At 42.2% G+C, this 21,409-nt stretch overlaps 1 protein-coding gene across 1 annotated transcript in view; it reads right to left on the minus strand.

The window, feature by feature from the left end:
* WNT10B (Wnt family member 10B) overlaps positions 1 to 21,409 on the minus strand; it is an 86,718-nt gene that overhangs the window by 44,534 nt on the left and 20,775 nt on the right. Inside the window, exon 2 of the mRNA XM_073614055.1 lies at positions 3,859 to 4,021. Within this exon, the coding sequence (XP_073470156.1) occupies positions 3,859 to 3,941 (83 nt within the window). The 5' untranslated portion in view covers positions 3,942 to 4,021. The remainder of the gene's footprint in view (positions 1 to 3,858; positions 4,022 to 21,409) is intronic.

Consider the following 21,409-nt stretch of genomic DNA (forward strand, 5'->3'; position numbering starts at 1 on the left):
CCACTTATCCTTTATTAAGCACACTTATCCTTTATTAACTACAGGCACAATTTTCATACTTTTGGCTCTGTATGCCACCAGAATAAAATGAAAACAAAACAATCCAAATTAATTTGAAGTGCAGACTTTCAGCTTTAATTCAAGGGGTTGAACATAAATATCAAGTACAAATTTTAGGAACTGCAACCATTTTTACACAGCCCCCCATTTTCAGGGGCTCAAATGTAATTGGACAAATGAATATAATCATAAATAAAATGTTCATTTTTAATATTTTGTTGAGAATCCTTTACTGGCAATGACTGCCTGAAGTCTTGAACCCTTTCTGATGCTTTGCCAGGCTCTAACTGCAACTGTCTTCAGTTGTTCTTTATGTGTGGGTCTTTCTGCCTTTAGTTTTGCCTTCAGCAAGTGAAATGCATGCTCAATTGGGTTGAGATCAGGTGATTGACTCGGCCATTGCAGACTATTCCACTTCTTTTCCTTCAAAAGCTCCTGGGTTGCATTTGCAATGTGTTTTGGATCATTGTCCATCTGTACTGTAAAGCGCCGTCCAATCAACTTTGCTGCATTTGGCTGAATCTGGACTGACAGTATATCTCTGTATGTCACAGTATAACACTGCAGAATTCAACTGACTGGCGTCTTCTGTTACATCATCAATAAACACCAATGACCCAGTGTCACTGGAAGCCAGGCATGCCCATGCCATCACACTGCCTCCACTGTTTTACAGACGACGTTGTGAGCTTTGGATCATGAGCTGTTCTAAGCCTTCTCCACACTTTTTTCTTCCCGTCATTCTGGTACAGATTAATCTTAGTTTCATCCGTCCAAAGAATCCTTTTCCAGAACTGGTCTGGCTTTTTTAGATGTTTTTTGGCAAAGTCTAATCTGGCTTTTCTCTCTGTAGCCTCTGAATTTGCTTCCGTGAAGTCTTCTCTTGATTGTAGACTTTGACAATGATACACCCACCTCCTGGAAAGTGTCCTTCACTTGTCCGGATGTTGTGAATGGGTTTTTCTTTACCATAGAGAGGATCCTGTGATCATCCACTACTGTTGTCTTCCGTGGACGTTCAGGCCTTTTTATGTTGCTGAGCTCACCAGTGCGTTCTTCTTTCCTCAGAATGTACCAAACTGTTGATTTGGCCACTCCTAATGTTGCTGTTATCTCTCTGATGGATTCGTTTTTGAAGCCTTGCAATGGCCTGTTTCACTTGCATGGACAGCTTCTTTGAACGCATGACGTAGGTTCACCGCAATAGATTCCAAATGCAAATACCACAACTAGAATCAACTCCAGACCTTTTATCTGCTTAATCGAAGACGAAATAACAAAGGAGTTGCCCACACCTGGCCATAAAAAAGCTTTTGATTCAATTGTCCAATTACTTTTGGTCCCTTGAAAAGGGGGATCGCTAATCTTATGAGTTGTAATTTCTAAACCCTTCCTCCAATTTGGATGTAAATACCCTCAAATTAAACTTGAGAGTGTGCACTTTCAGCCTATAGCCATTATATAAATATAGCTTGAATATGTTTTGGTAAATACCTGAATAAAACTAAAATTGTGCCTGTGTTCAAATATATATGGACCTAACTGTATTTTATAATATATCAACCACAAAATGGGCATATTGGTTTCAATTAGTCAATTGACACAACAGTCTATTTATAAAAAATTAGCCATGTGAATGTCACTGCCATTGCAAATATTCTCCGTACTATATCTAATATGCTTATTTCCATATCTAATATGTTTATTTCCTATGATTGTCAGCTCCGTCTAGTGGCTGTAATGCAGTATTTACCTGAAATACTGCAATCAGAAAAATACCACAATATGGCAACCAGAGGGAACTAAAGATCATAGGAAATAAACATATTAGATATAATATGGGTGGACTCGGGGTGCAGAGCAGTGCGCACTGAGCCCAGTTGTGTGACAATAGTAAATTAATATTTGCTATTGTCTTCCTGCTTCTCCTCCCGGACAATCAGGAAGCAGGTCCTGAGACCCGATTGGCCGAGAGGAAAAGCGACTGTATTGGGGGCGTGGTCTTGGCATATCGGCGTTAGGAGGCTTTTTTCCAGAGCTTCCAGTCCGCGGCTCTCCTGCAGCAATACCACTACGGCTACCCGACAGATCCCGGTACCTGCTAGTCCCTCTGGAACCCAGCAAGCACGGTCTACCTCCCACAGCCTTCCACCGCACCATGGAGTGCTTCTTGAAACTGCGGCCACCGTTGGCCTCCACGCCGGCCACTCACAAGATGGCACCGGCTCACCATGCAACTCCTGAGACAGAGGAGCTTATTAGAGGACCCAATGGCCTTCTCACACCGGCGGATGAGCACACACTACCGCCCTTCTCACCACCGAGTGATCTCTCTCCCTGCCTCCCAGGTCACTGACCGACTCCCCTTATTTAGAAGAGGACTTACTGAACGTGGAGCAGCACATCTCCATGCCTGCTTAGTCTCAGCCCAGGACCTAACATGGAGGAGAGGTGCCAGCTGACATTACCACAGGGCACAGTGAGTAGCTTCCATGCTCCCCAACCAGGGGGTCCCTATCAGTGTTTGCCCCCCCCCCCCAAAAAAATGGCGCACCAGCCACCACTGACAGAGCTATTCCTATTCATTCATTCTGTGCAGCTGAGGCTGCAGAGAAAGGGACTGATGAATCTGTTCTCAGTCCCTTTCTCTGTCTCAAAAATGAGACATCAGTGGTCTGTTTAAACCCCTGATATTTCACCAAGGCCCCCATGGTAAAAAAAAAACTACTGACACCAGTGGCGGAACTACCAGGGTCACAAAGGTTGCACTTGCAGCTGGGCTCTGGCGTTCCACCACTGTGGGGGGACCCCAAGACAGCAGGAAGGTGGCCCGCTGTGGGACTATAATAAAGGGTCTCACGATGGGAGTAAAGGGAGCAGTGGGAAGGGCATCGGTCAGGGGCCCCTTCATATTTTCTTACACCGGGCCCTGAAGGTTCTAGTTACACCTCTAAACAGATAGATTTGGGTTCAAACCAGGAACGACTGGGAACTGTGTGACTGCACTAATAAAGGTACCGTATATACTCGTGTATAAGTCGAATTTTTCAGCCCCTTTTTTGGGGCTGAAAGTGCCCCCTTCGACTTATACACGAGTCACCGCCGTCTGTCTGCATGATCAGCGTGTCATGCAGGCAGACGGCGGCCAGCGTGTGCTGCATAGACTCGGCAGCGGCTCTCAATGTTCAAAAGCCGCGCCTCCTCGTCTGTGATAGGCAGTCAGTGTACAGCCTATCACAGACATTCTCTCATCCTCGTCCGTGGTATGAGGATGAGAGAATGTCTGTGATAGGCTGACCGCTGACTGCTGGGAAATGGAGTTTTTTGGACGAGGAGGAGGCGCGGCTTTTGAACAGTGAATGGCTGAATACTACACGCTGATCGGTGCAGAGCAGGATGCACAGGACACAGGTAGGATGCACACACAGACACATGCACACAGGTACATATACACATACACAGGTACATATACACATGCATATATACACAGGTACATGACACAGGTACATATACACATGACACATGCACATATACACAGGACACATGACACATATGCACAGGACACATGATACATGCAAAGGACACAGGGAGGTATACAGCTGCAGATGGGCATTGCTGACCCTCTTTTTCCACTTGCAGTAGCTGCTGCATTTCTCACCCTCGTCTTATACTCGGGTCAATAAGTTTTTCCCATTTTTTTGTGGTAAATTAGGGCCTCGACTTATACTTGGAACGACTTATACTCGAGTATATACGATATATGACTTTTATGTCACATAAAATTGGTGATTTTTTTACCGGCTGCAGAGCCATATGGCGATGGTAAGAATCCAGGGCCAGGTTTCTGTGTGTGTGTCCCAGGCCATCTTCTGACCTTTCATTGGACAGCTGTGTCAGATGGTAAGGCTCCTTCTTCATCTCCTGGCCCAGGAGCTCCCTCTTTTTCGTAGCCTTGTTGAGTCTGTTGAAGACAAGAATACAAAATAAAACATATGGAGCTTTGCCTGGACATTATAGAGTTAACTTTACATATGTGATATATTTATATTGCTGAGAAATCATTCAAATTCTAGAAGAACTAGCTGTGGGAAATGCCATTGGCAAGGCAGCATTTTTTATTTATACAAATAGGACACTGACAACTTATCATTTTAAATCTCAGATAATGGGCTTTTCTTTGAAATTAAACATTTTCAAGACAAATTAAATTAGCTTTTGCCAAACAAGCTATATAAACATTAAGGTGTATAAAAAAGTCAAAACTTTCTCTCCTTCTCAAAGAACAAGGGATAGCCAAACATAGATAGCTTTCACCAGAATAGGCTTACACCTTGGAAAATGGGAAATCAAAAATGTTGGCCTTCCCATCACTTTCTGTATCAGAGAACCAGGACCTATAGAGAAGCCAAATCCCTCCAATGGGGACAGAGACAGCAATAAAAACTTGGCAGAGGTTCTAACTCTTCCACTATGTAAACAAACACCATACATACACCTCATTATAATAATTTAATGAGGAATACTGTTTAGTAACTTACAACAACCAACCATACTTCAGTTATCATGAGTTTAGAACTGTCAGTCACTAGTTGGTATGCAATGTGTACATTAATTTTGCCTTGATTATAATGATAATACTTCTACCTATTATTATTGATATTTACATATTTTATATAGTCCTCCTCCCTAGCCCTAAATGACCCAAATTCTTAAAATGTACAATTGCTGACAATCTTTACAACATAAGAGAAGTACAGGGATCAGTTTGCCTAAATTACATATGACAACATACCCACACAATGCATGACTCTGGATTAATACATACAGTATACATGTCAGACAGAAGTGCATCTATAGCCAAAATGTTTTTCTTTGTTTTGGATAAAGTAAGAAAGGGTTAGGTTCAGCACAGTGGATTAGTGGTTAGCACTTCTGCCTTCCAGCACTGGGGTCATTGGTTTGAATCCCAGCCAGGACGCTATCTACATGGAGTTTGCATGTTTTTCTTGTAGTTGTGTGGTTTCCTCCCACACTCTAAATATATGCTGGTAGATTATTTAGCTCTAGTAGTGTGTATGTGAGATAAGATCTTAGATTGTAAACTCCTAAGGACAGGGACTGATGTGAATGCACAGTATATAAATTGTTTTGTGCTATATAAATTACTGTAATAGATAAACCCGTTTTGGCTCATATTGTTGTCGATGTCCCCACTGTGGACATTCACAACATCTACGTGTCCTGTTGACCATTATCACTGAGACAAAAAATATTAGAAAAGCCATTTTACAGTTTACTATCTGGCCCTCAAGTTCTGCCAACAAGCACAGAAGACATACTTTGCTTGGGGCAAGAAAGGAAACTTCAATCCCAGAAAATACTTTGTGGGACAAACCCTAACCTTTTTTTGCAATTAGGCTTGAATCAGCATTTGCCTTGTACATCATCAAGGGGAAAATTCTGACACTTGTAATCTTGTTCCAGAGGCCACAAGCTTCCCGTTCTTTAAATAAGACCTTTGTACAGTGTGCTCTCACCTGACCCTCTGTGGGAGTTCAATTTAGTTCTCTCAGCACTTACTATGTGAGGAAGGTGTTTAAGATGGTGGCTTTGTGCTATAGGGACTCCCTTCTGGTCTTACCAAAGGACAAAGTGGTATTGAGGCAGGTGTATAGCCTCCTTTCTACCCAAGGTTGTTTCAGCCTTTCATCCCATCCAGGACATTGTGCTTCTATCCCTCTGTGAAGCTCCAGTACATCAGTAGGAGATTTCCCTTAATTGCCTGGGTGTACTACATGCTATGCATGTTTACCTTGCAGCCACTGCTTGTATTAGAAAGACTGACTCTCTTTTTGTTATTCTGAATGGTTCCTCAATGGAGTTCACTGAGGGACACAGGTCCCATCACATGTGTCTATGTTATTACTCTTAGCACTTCTTTGCTACAAAACTGAGGCATGATGCAAGTGAGAGATGCCAGGCTGATCCCTGTTTTTTTTTCTGGCCAGTGTCCAAATCTTCCTGTAGGCAGCAGTATAACCCAATAGTCTCTAAATCCAGTGTCACTCAATGAGCTCCAAGAAAATGATTTCATGGTTAGTACAAAAATCTACTTTTTCATTTGATAAGATGGAATTATTTTCCTTTTCTGCTCTCAGTCCTAATGGGCTTATTGGGATACATGCTTTTTCTATGGACAGAATATTATTATATCCCTGGGTAGTGTATTATGCCTGCTAAAATGCTCATGAAATTTACATGATGATTAGTTGGGAAAATGAACACAAATTCGGTTTGGAGCAGGTTCAGCAAACATGACTAAAGTTTTAATGCTGAATCTGAACCTCATTGAAGTTAATGGGAGCTGAATGTTAAAAACATAGTACCCTTACTCATTCAAAAAAAAGTGTAAAATGTAAATAAACACACACACACAGTTTTTGACAAGTCCTTTACTGAAAAACAGCCTCTTACCCACAAGACAAGGGCCTCTTACCCACAACCCTGGCCTAGTGGTTCTGGGCGTCTGCAGGCGGGGGGGGGGGGCTTATCGTAATCTGGAAGCCCTCCTTAACAATAAAAGGACACCCAGATACTGCTTCGTCTTTCTGAATGAGTAAGGGGAACATAGTACTAACTCGTTAAAAAAAAAAGTAAAGTGTAAATAAACACACATACACAGTTTTTGACAAGTCATTTACTGAAAAAAAAAGTCCCACAGTGTAAATCCACTATCAATCGCATTGTCCAGAGATGTAGGTCCAGAAATATATATCCATGGAAATTGGCGGGGGTGAAGTGACGATTATAGACATCTTTCAGTGTTCAGCATTTTTTCTTTTGGCGTGCATCTGGCATCGTGTTTGGCGTGGATCTTCATTGCTGGACGATGTGATTGATGATGAATGTACATTGTGTGATTTTTTTTTTTAACGGACTTGTCAAAAACGCTCTATTTTTGTTTACACTTTACTTTTTTTTATATACCCTTACCCATCCACATGAAAAGGTTCCCCTAGGTGGACTTTCCCGGCACTTGCATAACAGAGAAAAATTAGAAGTAGAAACTATAATACATCATAAAATAATATATATTTTATTCAATTGGAAAATACAAATGTTAAAAACAAAATGGATATCATAGGTAACAAAGCAGTACTACTTAGTAAACACAGTAGACAATCAAGCAATAGGCAATGATGAAAAGAAACCAGAAAACTCTTTTCAACTCTTTGGGCTTGAAAAGAGTTTTCTGGTTTCTTTTCATCATTGCCTATTGCTTGATTGTCTACTGTGTTTACTAAGTAGTACTGCTTTGTTACCTATGATATCCATTTTGTTTTTAACATTTGTATTTTCCAATTGAATAAAATATATATTCTTTTATGATGTATTATAGTTTCTACTTCTAATTTTTCTCTGTTATGCAAGTGCCGGGAAAGTCCACCTAGGGGAACCTTTTCTTGTGTTTATGTACTATTGGACGTGGCACGGCTTCCCTCCTAAACAAGTTGGTCTTCCTTTCTTTGTTCATTACCCATCCACATGGGGAGACTGGTATCTGGGTACCCCTTATTGTGATTGGGGGCTTCCAAATTCCAGTGAGCACCTGCCCGCAGACTCCTACATCTGCCAGACCAGGGTTGTGGGGAAGAGGCCCTTGTCCTCATCAACATGGGGGCAATGTGCTTTGCCAGTGAGTTAGCCCCTGGCAGAGTACTCCTCCCATATTGAAAGCATGTGGCCTGGTATAATTTGGGGTGGGGGGCATGCTCGCCCCACCTTTTCCTGTCTTGCTAGGTTGTATGCTCAGATAAGGGTCTGGTGTGGGAGGACCTCTCACTTTTTTTTAAAGCCATGTCTGCCCCCTTACTTACATGGCTGTGAATGTAAGTGAATGGGGGTGTTGAAGTCACTGTTTGTTATTGACTCGACAGAGCCTGCACCCGCCAGCATTCTCAACAACCATTGGCAGAAAGTTGTCATGTATAATAGCAGTAGTAGTACCACTATGTTAGATAACATTACACTCCTACCGAACATGCTCACCTATAATGATGATGATATATATTTATATATATCCATGTATCCACACAAAAATCTATATGTTGTTATGGGAGTAACAAAACTACTGTCTACATTTGACACATTCGGTGAAAAGTAGATTATATATTTTACAGTTTACTGGCATTGAGCAATTAGAGTCAATTGATTAATTTTTTATTACTCTTAAATTTGAACCTGTCAGATAAGTTGAAAATCATGCAATTCAGGTAGGATGCATTTTGATTCATGAATTGTACGATTGTCTGTTGAAAAGATGTTTTGCTAATTTTGCCTTATTTTTAAACCTATTTGGTTATCGCTAGTTCATAACACTTGATTTTGAATTCACAGTTTGCAATGAAGATTCATTGTTGGATCAAATAATTTCTTCACTTCACTCAAAACTAAAAAAAGGAGGATTGAACAGGGTTTCATTTTAAGAATATTACTTTTAACATAGCTGAACAATTGCTTCATACAAGGTGGAAACCTTACTTTTTTGATTATGAGACACTTTACCATATGAGCTTAAAGACAGTAGTGAAATAGGAAGCACATCTAAACATTTACATAAGACTCCTTTCACATGGATGCCTCCGTGGAACGGAATCCACTTGCTCAATGGGGGATCGCTCCACTGCTCTCCGCTGAGCAGGCAGATGACAGGTCTGTCTCTGCTTACTGCGTAGAGCGTAGACGGACACAGTCCCGCTCTCCTCTATGGAGAAATCGGGTGAAATCGGGTGAAAACGGACCACCTGTCCATTCTTATCCGACCCAATCCACCAGACAGATGGAAAATAGGACCACCGTCTGTCTGGATTTGGCGGACAGGATTGGATCGCATAGCAGCGGATGTCAGCCGACATGTCACCGCTGGCATCCTCTGCTCCATAGGGGAGACTGGACAGCCCGTGTGAAAGGGCCCTTAAAGCTCCAGGGAAATAGGAAAAAAACACAGCTGAAATACAGGGATTTGTATTTTATTCACCTGGCCCTGAGATTTACACAGCTCTGCGCCTCACACCCCTGTCTAGCAAGGGAGCAGACCTGATCTTTTTCTGTTGTAGTTTAACATTCACTTATGCCGCGTACACACGAGCGGACTTTCCGACCGGACTGGTCCGACGGACCGAGTCCGGCAGACAATTCGACTGTGTGTGGGCTTCATCGGACCTGCAGCGGACTTTTTTGGTTGAAAATCTGACGGACTTTAGATTTGGAACATGCTTCAAATCTTTCCGATGGACTCGAGTCAGGTCAAAAAATCCGCTTGTCTGTATGTTAGTCCGACGGACAAAAACCGATGCTAGGGCAGCTATTGGCTACTGGCTATCAGCTTCCTTATTTTAGACCGGTCGTACATCATCATGTACGAATCTGTCGGACTTGGTGTGTAGGCAAGTCCGGTCGTTAGAAAGTCAGTCGAAAGACTGCCGTAACTCCGTCGAAAGTCCGTCGGACCTTTGTTGTCGAAAACTCCGAGCGTGTGTACACGGCATTACAAGTAGTGATGAACTTAATGTGCCTGGGTTCGATTCACAGGATTTTTGCCAAACTGCTTCTAAGTTCAAATGTTAGACTATACCCCATTGAAGTCAGTAGGAGCTGAATCTTTAAAATCAATTCTAGTCACTTTCAAGGCTAATAGGTAAGGAATTGTCAAAACGAAGGGCATGGAGAGCTGGGCACTGCTCTGGGGACATGCAAACATTCCAATGCAAAAGAAAAGTTAAAATAATTCTATTCAGCAGAGGGAAGGTCTTTTATTAATGCTTAAAGTGAAAATGCTAAATTTCCTTAACCACTTCAAGACCAGTGACGTACTCATACGCGATGATCACTGTACCAGCAACGTTTTGAAATGTCATGAATGGCTTATATTCATAACAGCTGTGATTTACTATTGTGTACTATGATTGGCCGACAGCTATCATATGGTGCAGGGTGCAGTAGTTGGCCTAGGTTCCCAGTGATAGCTGTGGTCCAAACACAGCATCACATATAGGAATCACAGCTGTTATGAATGGCACACAAAGTGGTTGTGTACTGGGAGTCACAATCCACTGTTTCCAGTGAACACAACGGTCGCTGGAGCAGCCTGCCCGTGCCACCCTGCCACAGTAAATGTACTGTGGCTGGGCAGCAAGCGGTTTGTTTATTTTTGGCCTGTCCCCCCATTCTTTGTCATCAGCCTGGGCGAGTGACGTCAGTGCCCTTTGCGCCTCAGGGGATATGGGACCTGCATAACCCAGGAAGCACGTCACATACTCCGCATGTCACCCCATTCACCAATGGAGCAGGGGGCAGGCCTAGCAGCAGGTCAGTAGGCTGCCCCAGAACCTGAAAGAGCCGGTGCAGCCTCCTGATGACTTTGACAGATGAACATGGCAGTGCGGGACCCGGCAGCGGCTGCAGGGAAGAGGATCCCAGCAGGACAACGCTGGGTCCTCTGTATGGGTGTGTATCTGAAGCGTGGCCAGCTCAGCATCAGGTAATCGAGGGAGTAAAAAAAAAAAAAATAGGGGGGGGGGATGCCTCTTTCAGCTTTAAAAAACTCTGAGGACTTAGTACTACTTTATTTAATTAAAATCAACAATAGAAAAAATAAAAAATAAAATAAAAAAAGCCCCATTTATTATTTGTCTCAAATGGTCTAAATCAGGGGTGTCCAACCTTTTGAGCTTCCAGGGCCACACTGGAAGAAGAGGAATTGTTTTGGGCCACACGTAAAATACACTAAAGTCAGGCAGATCACAAGTTAACAATCACTGATAGAGATAATACATCTATCTGAGTAATAAAACTTTTTTTGTAATATTTTTTTATTATAAAAGTAAAAGAGGGCAACATAAAACAAGTGCGATATTTGACACTGTTTTTGATAAACTAACACATCAATATCTCGTTGGTCCAGTAAAGAGACACTGTTAAATTTTTCTTTAGCTGCATGTGTTCAAGTGTAAACGCATTTTGACAAAAAATTCCAAAATAAAAAAAAATCAACATTTTTAGGTAATTTTCCAATTTTATATTTACAAATTCATATTTACAATTTTTATATTCATAGCTATCTTGGGCCGCAGGTTGTACACCCCTGTTTTAAATTAAGCAGCTAGCTCCTGTTTTATGCTTCACACTAGTATTCACTGGGATTGATTTACTAAAGCGGCAGACTGTTCACATTGCAAAGAGAACATTTAGACCCCTTTCACACGGGATGTGGTCTGCCTGTCAGTCCAGCGGACCTCCCACAGACAGGCGGTCAGTTCCCATCCGATTTCCCCATAGAGGTGAGCGGAGCGGAGACAGACCTGTCATCCACCTGCTCAGCCGGAATCAGCGGATCGATCCCCCGCTGAGCAAGCAGGAATCCGTTGCATGGAGGCGCCCATGTGAAAGGGGCCCTAATTCAGCTTAGTAAACAAGGTGAAGCTGTGAATACTTTATTCATCCAGTAATGTGCAAAAGTAAGTACTTTTTTTTATATTTATTCCCCTAAACATATTGAATGTTCAAAGTTACCACAACTTTACATTATTAAGTTGAATGTGAATATTGTCTATTCCTTTAGTAATTCAGCCTCAGTGTGTCATCGGTCTGAAACTAATATGAGAAAGACCTGTCAGGGAAGAACTGCTTTGTGCAGGAGTCCCTCTTCATAAATCTGGTCTGCATTGTCCCACTGATACTATTCAGATTCTTCATCTGACATTTTCCAGTGAAGATATGGGCATGTGTTTTTTTGGCTGTGAGCAACAAGGAACAATTCTCTATGTCAACCTGGCTGACATACACTGACCTACCTGACACACACTGACCTACCTGACACACATTGACCTACCTGACATACAATGACCTACCTGACATACACTGACTTATCTGACATACACTGACCTATCTGACATACACTGACTTATCTGATATACACTGACCTACCTGACATACATTGACCTACCTGACACACACTGACCTACCTGACACACACACTGACCTACCTGACACACACACTGACTTATCTGACATACACTGGGGTGGCGGGCAGTGGGGTTGTGTGGAGGGGGGGTGTTACCTACCTGACATACAATGACCTACCTGGCTGACATACACTGACCTACATGACATACACTGACCTACCTGACACGCATTGACCTACCTGACACGCACTGACCTATCTGACATGCACTGACCTACCTGGCTGACATACACTGACCTACTTGGCTGACATACACTGACCTACCTGACACACACTGACCTACCTATCTGACATACACTGACCTACATAACATACACTGACCTACCTGACACGCACTGACCTATTTGACATGCACTAACCTATCTGACATACACTGACCTACCTGGCTGGCATACACTGACCTACCTGGCTGACATACACTGACCTACCAGACATACACTGACCTACCTGACACACACTGACCTGCCTATCTGGCATACACTGACCTAAATGACATACACTGACCTACCTGACACAAACTGACCTACCTGACATACACTGACCTTTCTGACATACACTGACCTACCTGGCTGACATACACTGACCTACATGACATACACTGACCTACCTGACACGCACTGACCTACCTGACAAGCACTGACCTACCTGACATACACTGACCAACCTGACACACACTGACCTACCTGGCTGATATACACTGACCTACCTGACATACACTGACCTACCTGACACACACTGACCTACCTCTCTGACAAACACTGACACACACTGACATACCTGACCAGACTTCAGGTGACGTGACCTCCTCCTACAGTTCAGCCGTAGTGTGTGGTATGTCCATCACAATAGAGTAGACAGCAGCAGGCACTCCAGGCAGCCAGAGCCAGAGCCATGACAGAAGAGGAGAGCTGCCTGCCCGAGCACTGAGCGAGGTTCTTCTCACAGTGACGCGACGCGGCGCCCGCATGTAATTCCTGCCTTCTAGAGCCTGCAGTGCCTATGATGGATGTCACATGTCCCGTGGCATTGGACCAGTGGGACATCCATCATAGGCGCTGCAGGCTCCAGAAGGTGGGACCTGCTATGTCACTCAGCCATGCTTGGGGTCAGATTGGTTCCCGCTCGGGTTTGGGGCTAATAATACAATTGTGAATGCCCAAGGCCAGGGGCTTTTTGGGGAACCACTCAGGGCCCCAGCCCCCCTCAGCCCCCCTCCACTGATCCAGGGGATGGGAGACCTTACTGAGGACCTGTTGATTTTTGCGCTGTAGACCTGTATATTTAATTGGGTCCACTAACAAGGTGAGCGTGCCATTCAGCTGGTGGTGGAGCACTGATTTATTTGTGTTGGAGCATGGAATGTATTGGTGTAGAGAGAATCAAACACAGAAGACACGCTGTTTAATCACTGTTATTGAACTTTTTTGGGGGACTTTTTACTATTGATTAATTGGTGCTATTACCACATCTTTTTTAAAGGTTAAGTGGTATCATATTTTCACCTATTCCTATATTGTAGATTTATGTTGTATATAGTTTTATCATTTTGCATTACATGTTTATTATCTAAAAAGATAAAATGAATATTGTTCTACTATTAGAATATTCACATATTATCTTCTGGTTGGTGGATAGTTCATTATTATAAAATATTGATTTATTGTGTTTACTTTTTGAGTTTGATTGACCTTTTTGGTATAAGCAGCACAAACACATGTATAGTTTTTATTTTAATTGTCTCAAAGATGGCTGCCCAAATTTCCAGAGAATTAAGTGTTCAGGGTAGGGAGAGGGCACGGGGAGGATTCTGTCTTTGCTCAGTGCAATCGTTGACTGTCTGCTGGGGTCTGGAGTGCTCAGGGACCAGAATGTCTTCCACCACCCTCCAGTCTGGTATGTCAGTATCTGCAAGATCCAGTTGCTTGAGATATCTAGAAAACTCTCTTGTCTCTGAGAATGACTGTCCTCCCATCTTCACGGGCAATTAAGCTGAAAGGTTATCCTGATAATACGTAATGTTTGAGCATTGCCCAATATCTCACTGGAAATTCCAAGCAGCATGGAGATGATGTCCTGGGGGCCTATGGCCACTGATGCAGATATTGGGGTATCACCTCTGGTTCCTGTTGCCCTGGGACCAGGTTGCTGAGACTGGGGAATGTTGTGGGGCAGGACTCACATTTACGCACCATCGAGTGCACTTGCGCACTGCATTTTCTGTAAAGCATTCTTATGCTCAAAAATACACTGTTGCTATAGCTCCTGGGCATTACAATCACAGACATATTTTACATTGTACCCCCATATGCTGTACTTTGCAGCTGTGTGCAAGAGACCTTAAATGTATGCTTACTTACAAAATAACATAAGTATAATTGCAGATGTTTGTCATAAGTTATTCAATTTTAATGTGATAGGTGTCTTTAATTGGTGCGAGTTTTACTTTTTTAATCATCCTCTCTGTTTGATCTACTGGTTAATGACAGGTTTGTTGAACTGATTTATACAGTTGACTGATCACTAATGGTTGTTCAGTAGGAAGAAAAAACAAGCATTTTAGATTTTCATTTAAATAGTGTTACGGCATTTTTTTGTCAGAATATTTCCTACAATTTGTTTAATTTTTCCCGAGTGAAAACCACATTCATAGTTAGATTTACATTTGTTCGAGAAGAAATTATTATCCTGCTCCTTTGAACATTCATGTCACTATGGTCAAAAAAACAAAGTTTGATTTGAGCTCGTAAAAAAAAAATGAATGAACATTCCAAAAACAAAAATTCCCAAACAAAATTCTATTGGTGTACAACCAGCATAAGGCCAGTGTTACCTTATAAAAGGAGAAAAAACAGCTAACACTACAGAACAAATGCTAGCTAGCAGGATGGTAAAAAATAGAACCTAGATAGCTTAGCCCTTGCTTCAGCATTGAGAGTTTAGTTTGGTTTTACATGTGGAGCCTGCTTTTAAAATGTAGATATCAGTGAACAAATAAAAATACAATATACAGCTTTGGTCTGGTCTGATACAAAATAATCAAAAATCAAAAAACTATATCAAAACTTTTTTTGTTAGTCTCTGACATCTTCTACCCAGAACATACAATTTCAGGGTTTAGGGTGTTCCTCTGAAAATTTGTGTAATTGGTAGCCGCCATGTTATGTGGCCTATAAGCATTTTGAGAGCTGTCAAATAACATAAAATGAACAAAAACAGCTGATGATATGAAAAAAGAGGGAACCAAAATTAAGAAGAAATTATAGAAAAATATTTATATTACTAATTTTTTAATTTATTTTAAATGCTTTTTATTTAAAAAGTAAATATCATGACCTAGAGCCCAGTGATGCTAAAACCGACATACTTATTTATCAGTAAAAGTTATATATTCCTTTTCCATGGATTCTAGATACTGTATTCACAGGCCAGACAGCCCCGGGGTAGTTGGGATTTTCCAGGTGGTTGCTATAACTAATTGTGCAGCTGTGAGAACAGAGTAAGTGACCAATCAGAACACAAGATAAGAAGGGAATGCTTTATTCTGATTTGAAAAGCTCAAGGTACAAGATGGATTAGGAATTTGTAATGAGAAGAATAATCCTCAGGTGCAGGGGAACCGCGACTACCTAAAAAAACCTTAAAACATCACAGGTCAGGAGAGCAGGGGAAAGCATTAGCTTTATACTGCCAAAGGTCAGCTACATGTATGACCTATAGACAGACATGTATATGAATTCCTTTTAAACAATACAGATGTAACACTACCCTGCAGCTATGGTAATTGTTATCACAAATGTAAGGATAAGGGTTTAGTCAGATAGAAAAGAATCGTGGTCTCAGGCTGACAGCAGGATGGGAAAATGTTCTTACTAAGGACACTTACTCCAGGGGTCCTTGGTCTTCACCAAAGACACCAGTGGTGTGGTTGGACCCTGTGTGGCAAGTACCCTCTGTAAGCAAATCCTGGGATGGCCCTGTTGGTTGCAACCAACAGACCCGATAAGCCAGGTGGAGTGCAGAATGATAGGACAGGATTTTTGAGGGGAAAAGCCAAAAGTCCATTACCAGGTCATTAGATAATAGAAATTAGGAACCAAATTGGAGATAAGGTTGAGGTCTGGAGCAGAACAGTGGTTGGAGCAGTCAGCAATCGGACTAGAACAGATAAAAGCAAGGTTAGTATTATGAGGTCAGATAGTTCAAACAAAAAGAACCCACAGTCAAGATGCAAGCTCTAACAGGAAAAGGACTAAGGGATGTCTCCTCAGCCAATGACACACCATGCATTCATGTGGGAATGTCCTTGTGATGGCCTCAGAGAGGTTAGTTTCTCTCAATAGACTTGGCTGTGAAAAGAGTCTAATAAAAAGACACTGGTTTGTAAACACAGATCTTTTTTGTGGTCCTCAGTGTTACATAGTGAATAGCTTGTCTGAAGTTGTTGTCTAAAGTAACCTGTAAATGCTGAAAATAACTTCACTACAGTGATCAGATGGTGATCAAACTTTTTAGGAGTGCTTCTGACTATTTCATGTGCTCATGTTATCTCACACACTTGTTGAGATATCACTGATAAAGCAGGTGCAGACCTTTTATTTTTTGTATGGAAAAAGGGAAGTAATTGTAAACCATGCATGTGACATTTTTATCCATTAACAAAGTTTCCACATGCTGGATGGCATCATGGCCAATACATGTAACTTGGAGCCTGCACTGGGTATCAACTCACCTGGGTACATAAGTGACACTGGGGCTGGGTTGCTGAGCTCATGCCCATATGCCCCTATGCACTTTAGGAGAGAAATAGCAGAGCCTCAAGCACTCCTACCAGCTCTCTTTGTACAACATAAGACTCTTATTACTCTTGCACCATTAAGCAAGAACTGGTGCCACTACATTTACATCTACATCCACTTACATGGTCTCAGGCCTGGTCCTTGGGTGTGCTCCTGCACTATCACAAAAGACTGCATTGCAGCAGGCCTGTCATCACAGACCTTCTCTGACTACTCCACCACTAGGACCCACCTTTAACTGACCACTACCCATGCTATACTAATTGTTTATCATTTTCCATCCTCCTGATAATACTGTGATATGGTCTACAGAGGTCCACCTCCATATCACTGGACAAGACAAATTTTGTAGAAGGTTCCTTTACCGAAGCTTCAAATAATGGTGATAACAGTTCCACATACTGGTATTCATAAACAGTTTCACATAACACAGTTCAGTCCCATGCTACTATTTGCTTACTTCCTCAGCTACACAAGAGGGGGTGCTGCAGAGCTATACATTCTTTCCCTGAGAATGAGAGACTCCTCTGTTATCTGCTTTTGAAGTCCAGAAAACAAAGTCCTAATGATGCTTCCAACCAACAGCAGGGAAGACCTGCAAAGGGAAAAGGTCCAGTCAAGAGCAAACTCATATTCCATCTACAGGGCTGCTTCATTCCCATGCCTACTGAAGGTATGTGGCAGAGCAATGCCTACCTGGGGCCTACTAAAAACTGCAGGTTGCCATTTATGCTGCCCCTTCTTTCTCCAACGAAGGACTGGACACCCATAGCATGTAATATATATATATATATATATACACTATATTACCAAAAGTATTGGGACTCCTGCCTTTACCAGCACATGAACTTATTGGCATCCCAATCTTAATCTGTAGGGTTCAAAATTGAGTTAGCCCACCCTTTGCAGCTTTAACAGCTTCAACTCTTCTTGGAAGGCTGTCCACAAGGTTTAAGAGTGTGTCTATAGGCACGTTTGACCATTCTTCCAGAAGCGCATTTTTGAGGTCAGGCACTGATGTGGACGAGAAGGCCTGGCTCGCAGTCTCCGCTTTAATTCATCCCAAAGGTGTTCGGGTTAAGGTCAGGTCTCTGTGCAGACCAGTCAAGTTCCTCAACCCCAAACTCACTCATTCATGTCTTTATGGACCTTGCTTTGTGCACTGGTCCAAATCATTTGGTGGATGGGGGACTATGGTGTAGGGTTGTTTTTCAATGGTTGGGCTTGGCCCCTTTGTTCCAGTGAAGGGAACTCTTAAGGCGTCAGCATACCAAGACATTTTGGACTATTTCATGCTCCCAACGTTGTAGGAACAGTTTGGGGATGGCCCCTTCCTGTTCCAACATGACTGCGCACCAGTGGAGGAACTTGACTGGCCTGCACCTCAATTTGATAGAACACCTTTGGGATGAATTAGATTGTGAGCCAGTCCTTCTCGTCTACATTAGTGCCTGACCTCACAAATGTGCTTCTGGAAGAATGGTCAAACATTCCCATGTACACACTACTAAACCCTGTGGACTGCCTTCCCAGAAGACTTGAAGCTGTTATAGCTGCAAAGGGTGGGCCAACTCAATATTGAATCCTACAGACTGACTGGGATGCCATTAAAGTTCATGTGTGTGTAAAGGCAGGCGTCCCAATACTTTTGGATATATAGTGTATATTACAGCCACACCAATATAGCACCCAAATCTCATGGGATTCCAGTGCAAATAGTAGACAATAACTTGCCCAAGATGACCACCAAAGTCCAGTGCAGAGGACATATCAGTCCTTCACTGGGCTTTATTAGTACCTACCTGGCACCCCTAAACATATTTATCACAATGGGGCCCAGAGGGTTCAAGATCAGGCAAGTATTTAATTTCCCAGGGATTATAATGTAAAGCCCAACTTCAGCCAAAATGTTTATTTTTTTAAAGTTTTTGAATTAAATTGCTGTCTGCCCTAATGATCACAAAAAATAAAAAAATAAAAAGCAGAACTTCTCACCCTTTTCTAAGCCATTTAAATCTAAAAAAAAATCTAAGTTTGGCTGGAGTGGGACTTTACCTTGTAAGCAAGTACTTACTAAAAGGCGTTCTTTCTATTATGTTTTGACTGTACTAACTGTTAAACTATTTATTGACGTTGCTAAGCTGGTGCCTCTTGGAAGTCAGGGGTTAATTATGCTGGTCAGGTTTTCACAGGCCTTTTGATGGTACCATCCTCTTTTGGGGCAAACAGATAAAAGGAGGGAACCGCCTCCAGATCGGGTCATTGCATACATATTTTTTCTTGTTTCTTATATACCCTGGCCAGGGAGCAGAAGTCCAGACCAGACTGGCTGGATGTAAGGCAGAGACCATCTTAAAGCAGACACCTCCTCTTACATGCCTTTATATAACAGACCCTTCATCTCTCATACACTTTATAAATATTATTGACAGACTTGATTCTGTGGCAGTTGTCTTTCTGTATTTTCATATGTTACCATTGTACTAGGGATACTGTCTTTTTTAAACTTTTGTGTGTGTGAACCTTTAAAATATCATTTGTAGAGTTGTGTCCTACTAAGGTAAACACCTAGTATTTAGCACCTCATCCCAAATAGTCATATATTAAAAAAGGGGGAGAGAAGTTGGGAGGGGATTATCACGGTGCTTGCAAATAATAATAGAAACCATATATATAAAAAGTTATAGTTTAATAAAGACAAGATTGAAAACCTAACAAAGCCGTTTGTTGAGTAATGTTTAACATTTCATTGTGATGGTGGTCACATGGTGAAACAGGGAACTCATATTCGTATATTAACCCGACATGTTTCGCCTTATGGCTTCATCAGGGGATATACAAATCAACCAATGACTATGTGAGACTGTACAAAAAATAGAAAATATAACATAAGCAAATTGTGTCAAATATAGACATACATCAATGCATAATACAAACAAATTTACATAATTTGCCAATGTCCACCCAAAAAAGGAGCTTACTGCCTCAAAATTCCCAGAGAGGGCCACCGCCAAGAGAGGGACCACCACGCGGGGGACGCACTACGCGGCTACAGAGGACACACAATGACCAGGCTAAAAAACGGAAAAGAAAGAGGAAGGAAAAAATGTAATACCCGAGTGTTTGCAATATCAGTCATTTGAAAAAGTCACACCAAAATGCAAATCGCAAGAAGGTGAATAAAGATTGAACCTGTGGTAAATAAAGATTTTTCCAGACAAATTACTTACTTAAAAGAGAGTAAACTCAGAGCATATGGTGGAGGGTGCCTAAGATATAAAACAACTCATGTCCAAAAAAGATTAAATGAATAGCTCTGAAACGGAAAAGGGAAAAAATAGCAAATAAGAAGAAAAATTTCAACGCCGATGGCTGTTTCCATCTTTCACTTACAAATGGGTTTAATGTGGTCTCTAATGCGCTTAAAGAACGGGTGCTTAGTTTTCCCTATATAGAAGCCCCCACACAGGCATCTAGCTAGGTAGACCACCCCCAGCATTTGGCAGGTGACTCTATGTTTAATAGAACGGGTACGGCCATCAGGAAGCATAAAGTCCGCCCCCATTTTTTTGTTTACTATGTAAATTGATTAAATTGCTGAGATTACTGTATGTTCTTTTGTACCAGATCTACATTTTTGACTGTAAACATTGCACTGTATGTTAAATATATGAAACCGCAATAACAACTCTTTATTGAATTATGTATCCATTTGCCCTGTCCACCTTTCTTTTTGTGGGTCACTAATATGTGGTCATCGGTCCCACATCCCCCTTTTTTTGGGATCTTGCCGCCTCTGGCCCCGATGGGGCTGCTACTATATGGACCCCCCTCTGGGGTGTCAGGCACATTTGCGACCATATGGACGCCCAGGGCGCTGAGGGGGTTCCCCAGTCAGCGCCTGTCCCATGCCGTACTTTCCATTCCCAGAGATATCTTATCTCATGGTATCCATCTCTTTTTCTCAGCACACTAATTCCACCTATCAGTGCAGTGTTTCTCTCTCCCTCTGACCATCTGGTCTGCCACGGGATTTGTTTTGCTCAGGGCTGTTCCCTGATGCAATGACTGGTTGGTTGTTTCTCTCTCTGTGTCGTTGCCTCTGGCTGCGCCCTCTGCCACCCGCTGCTAGGCTGTCTGGTCATTGTAGTTTGAGAGACTACTTGAAGTTCCCGCACATGCGCAGTGGTGCCATCACGTCTGCATTTGGTCAGTGACGTCAGACACCGACCAAATGGAAGACACATTTAAGATGGCTTCTCAGGCAGCACCATTGCCAGAGACGGAGGGCGACCTACGAACTACTCCTTTGTGTTCACAAGGTAAAACTCTTGCTGCTTTATACATGTTCTCCTGTACTAATTTCATGGTCATTTGAGATCGGATTGTTTTGGACACTGCTGTTTTAAACACACCACTATTCAATTAGTCCTATAGATGCCCTCTAGTTATTGCTGGCTAACTAGGTGTCCTTATTATGGGCTTTAAACCTACTGTCCTTAAATAACCCTTCCTATACAATGTACCTTTT

Source organism: Aquarana catesbeiana, linkage group LG02, assembly GCF_042186555.1.
Source record: "Aquarana catesbeiana isolate 2022-GZ linkage group LG02, ASM4218655v1, whole genome shotgun sequence".
Lineage (NCBI taxonomy): Eukaryota > Metazoa > Chordata > Amphibia > Anura > Ranidae > Aquarana > Aquarana catesbeiana.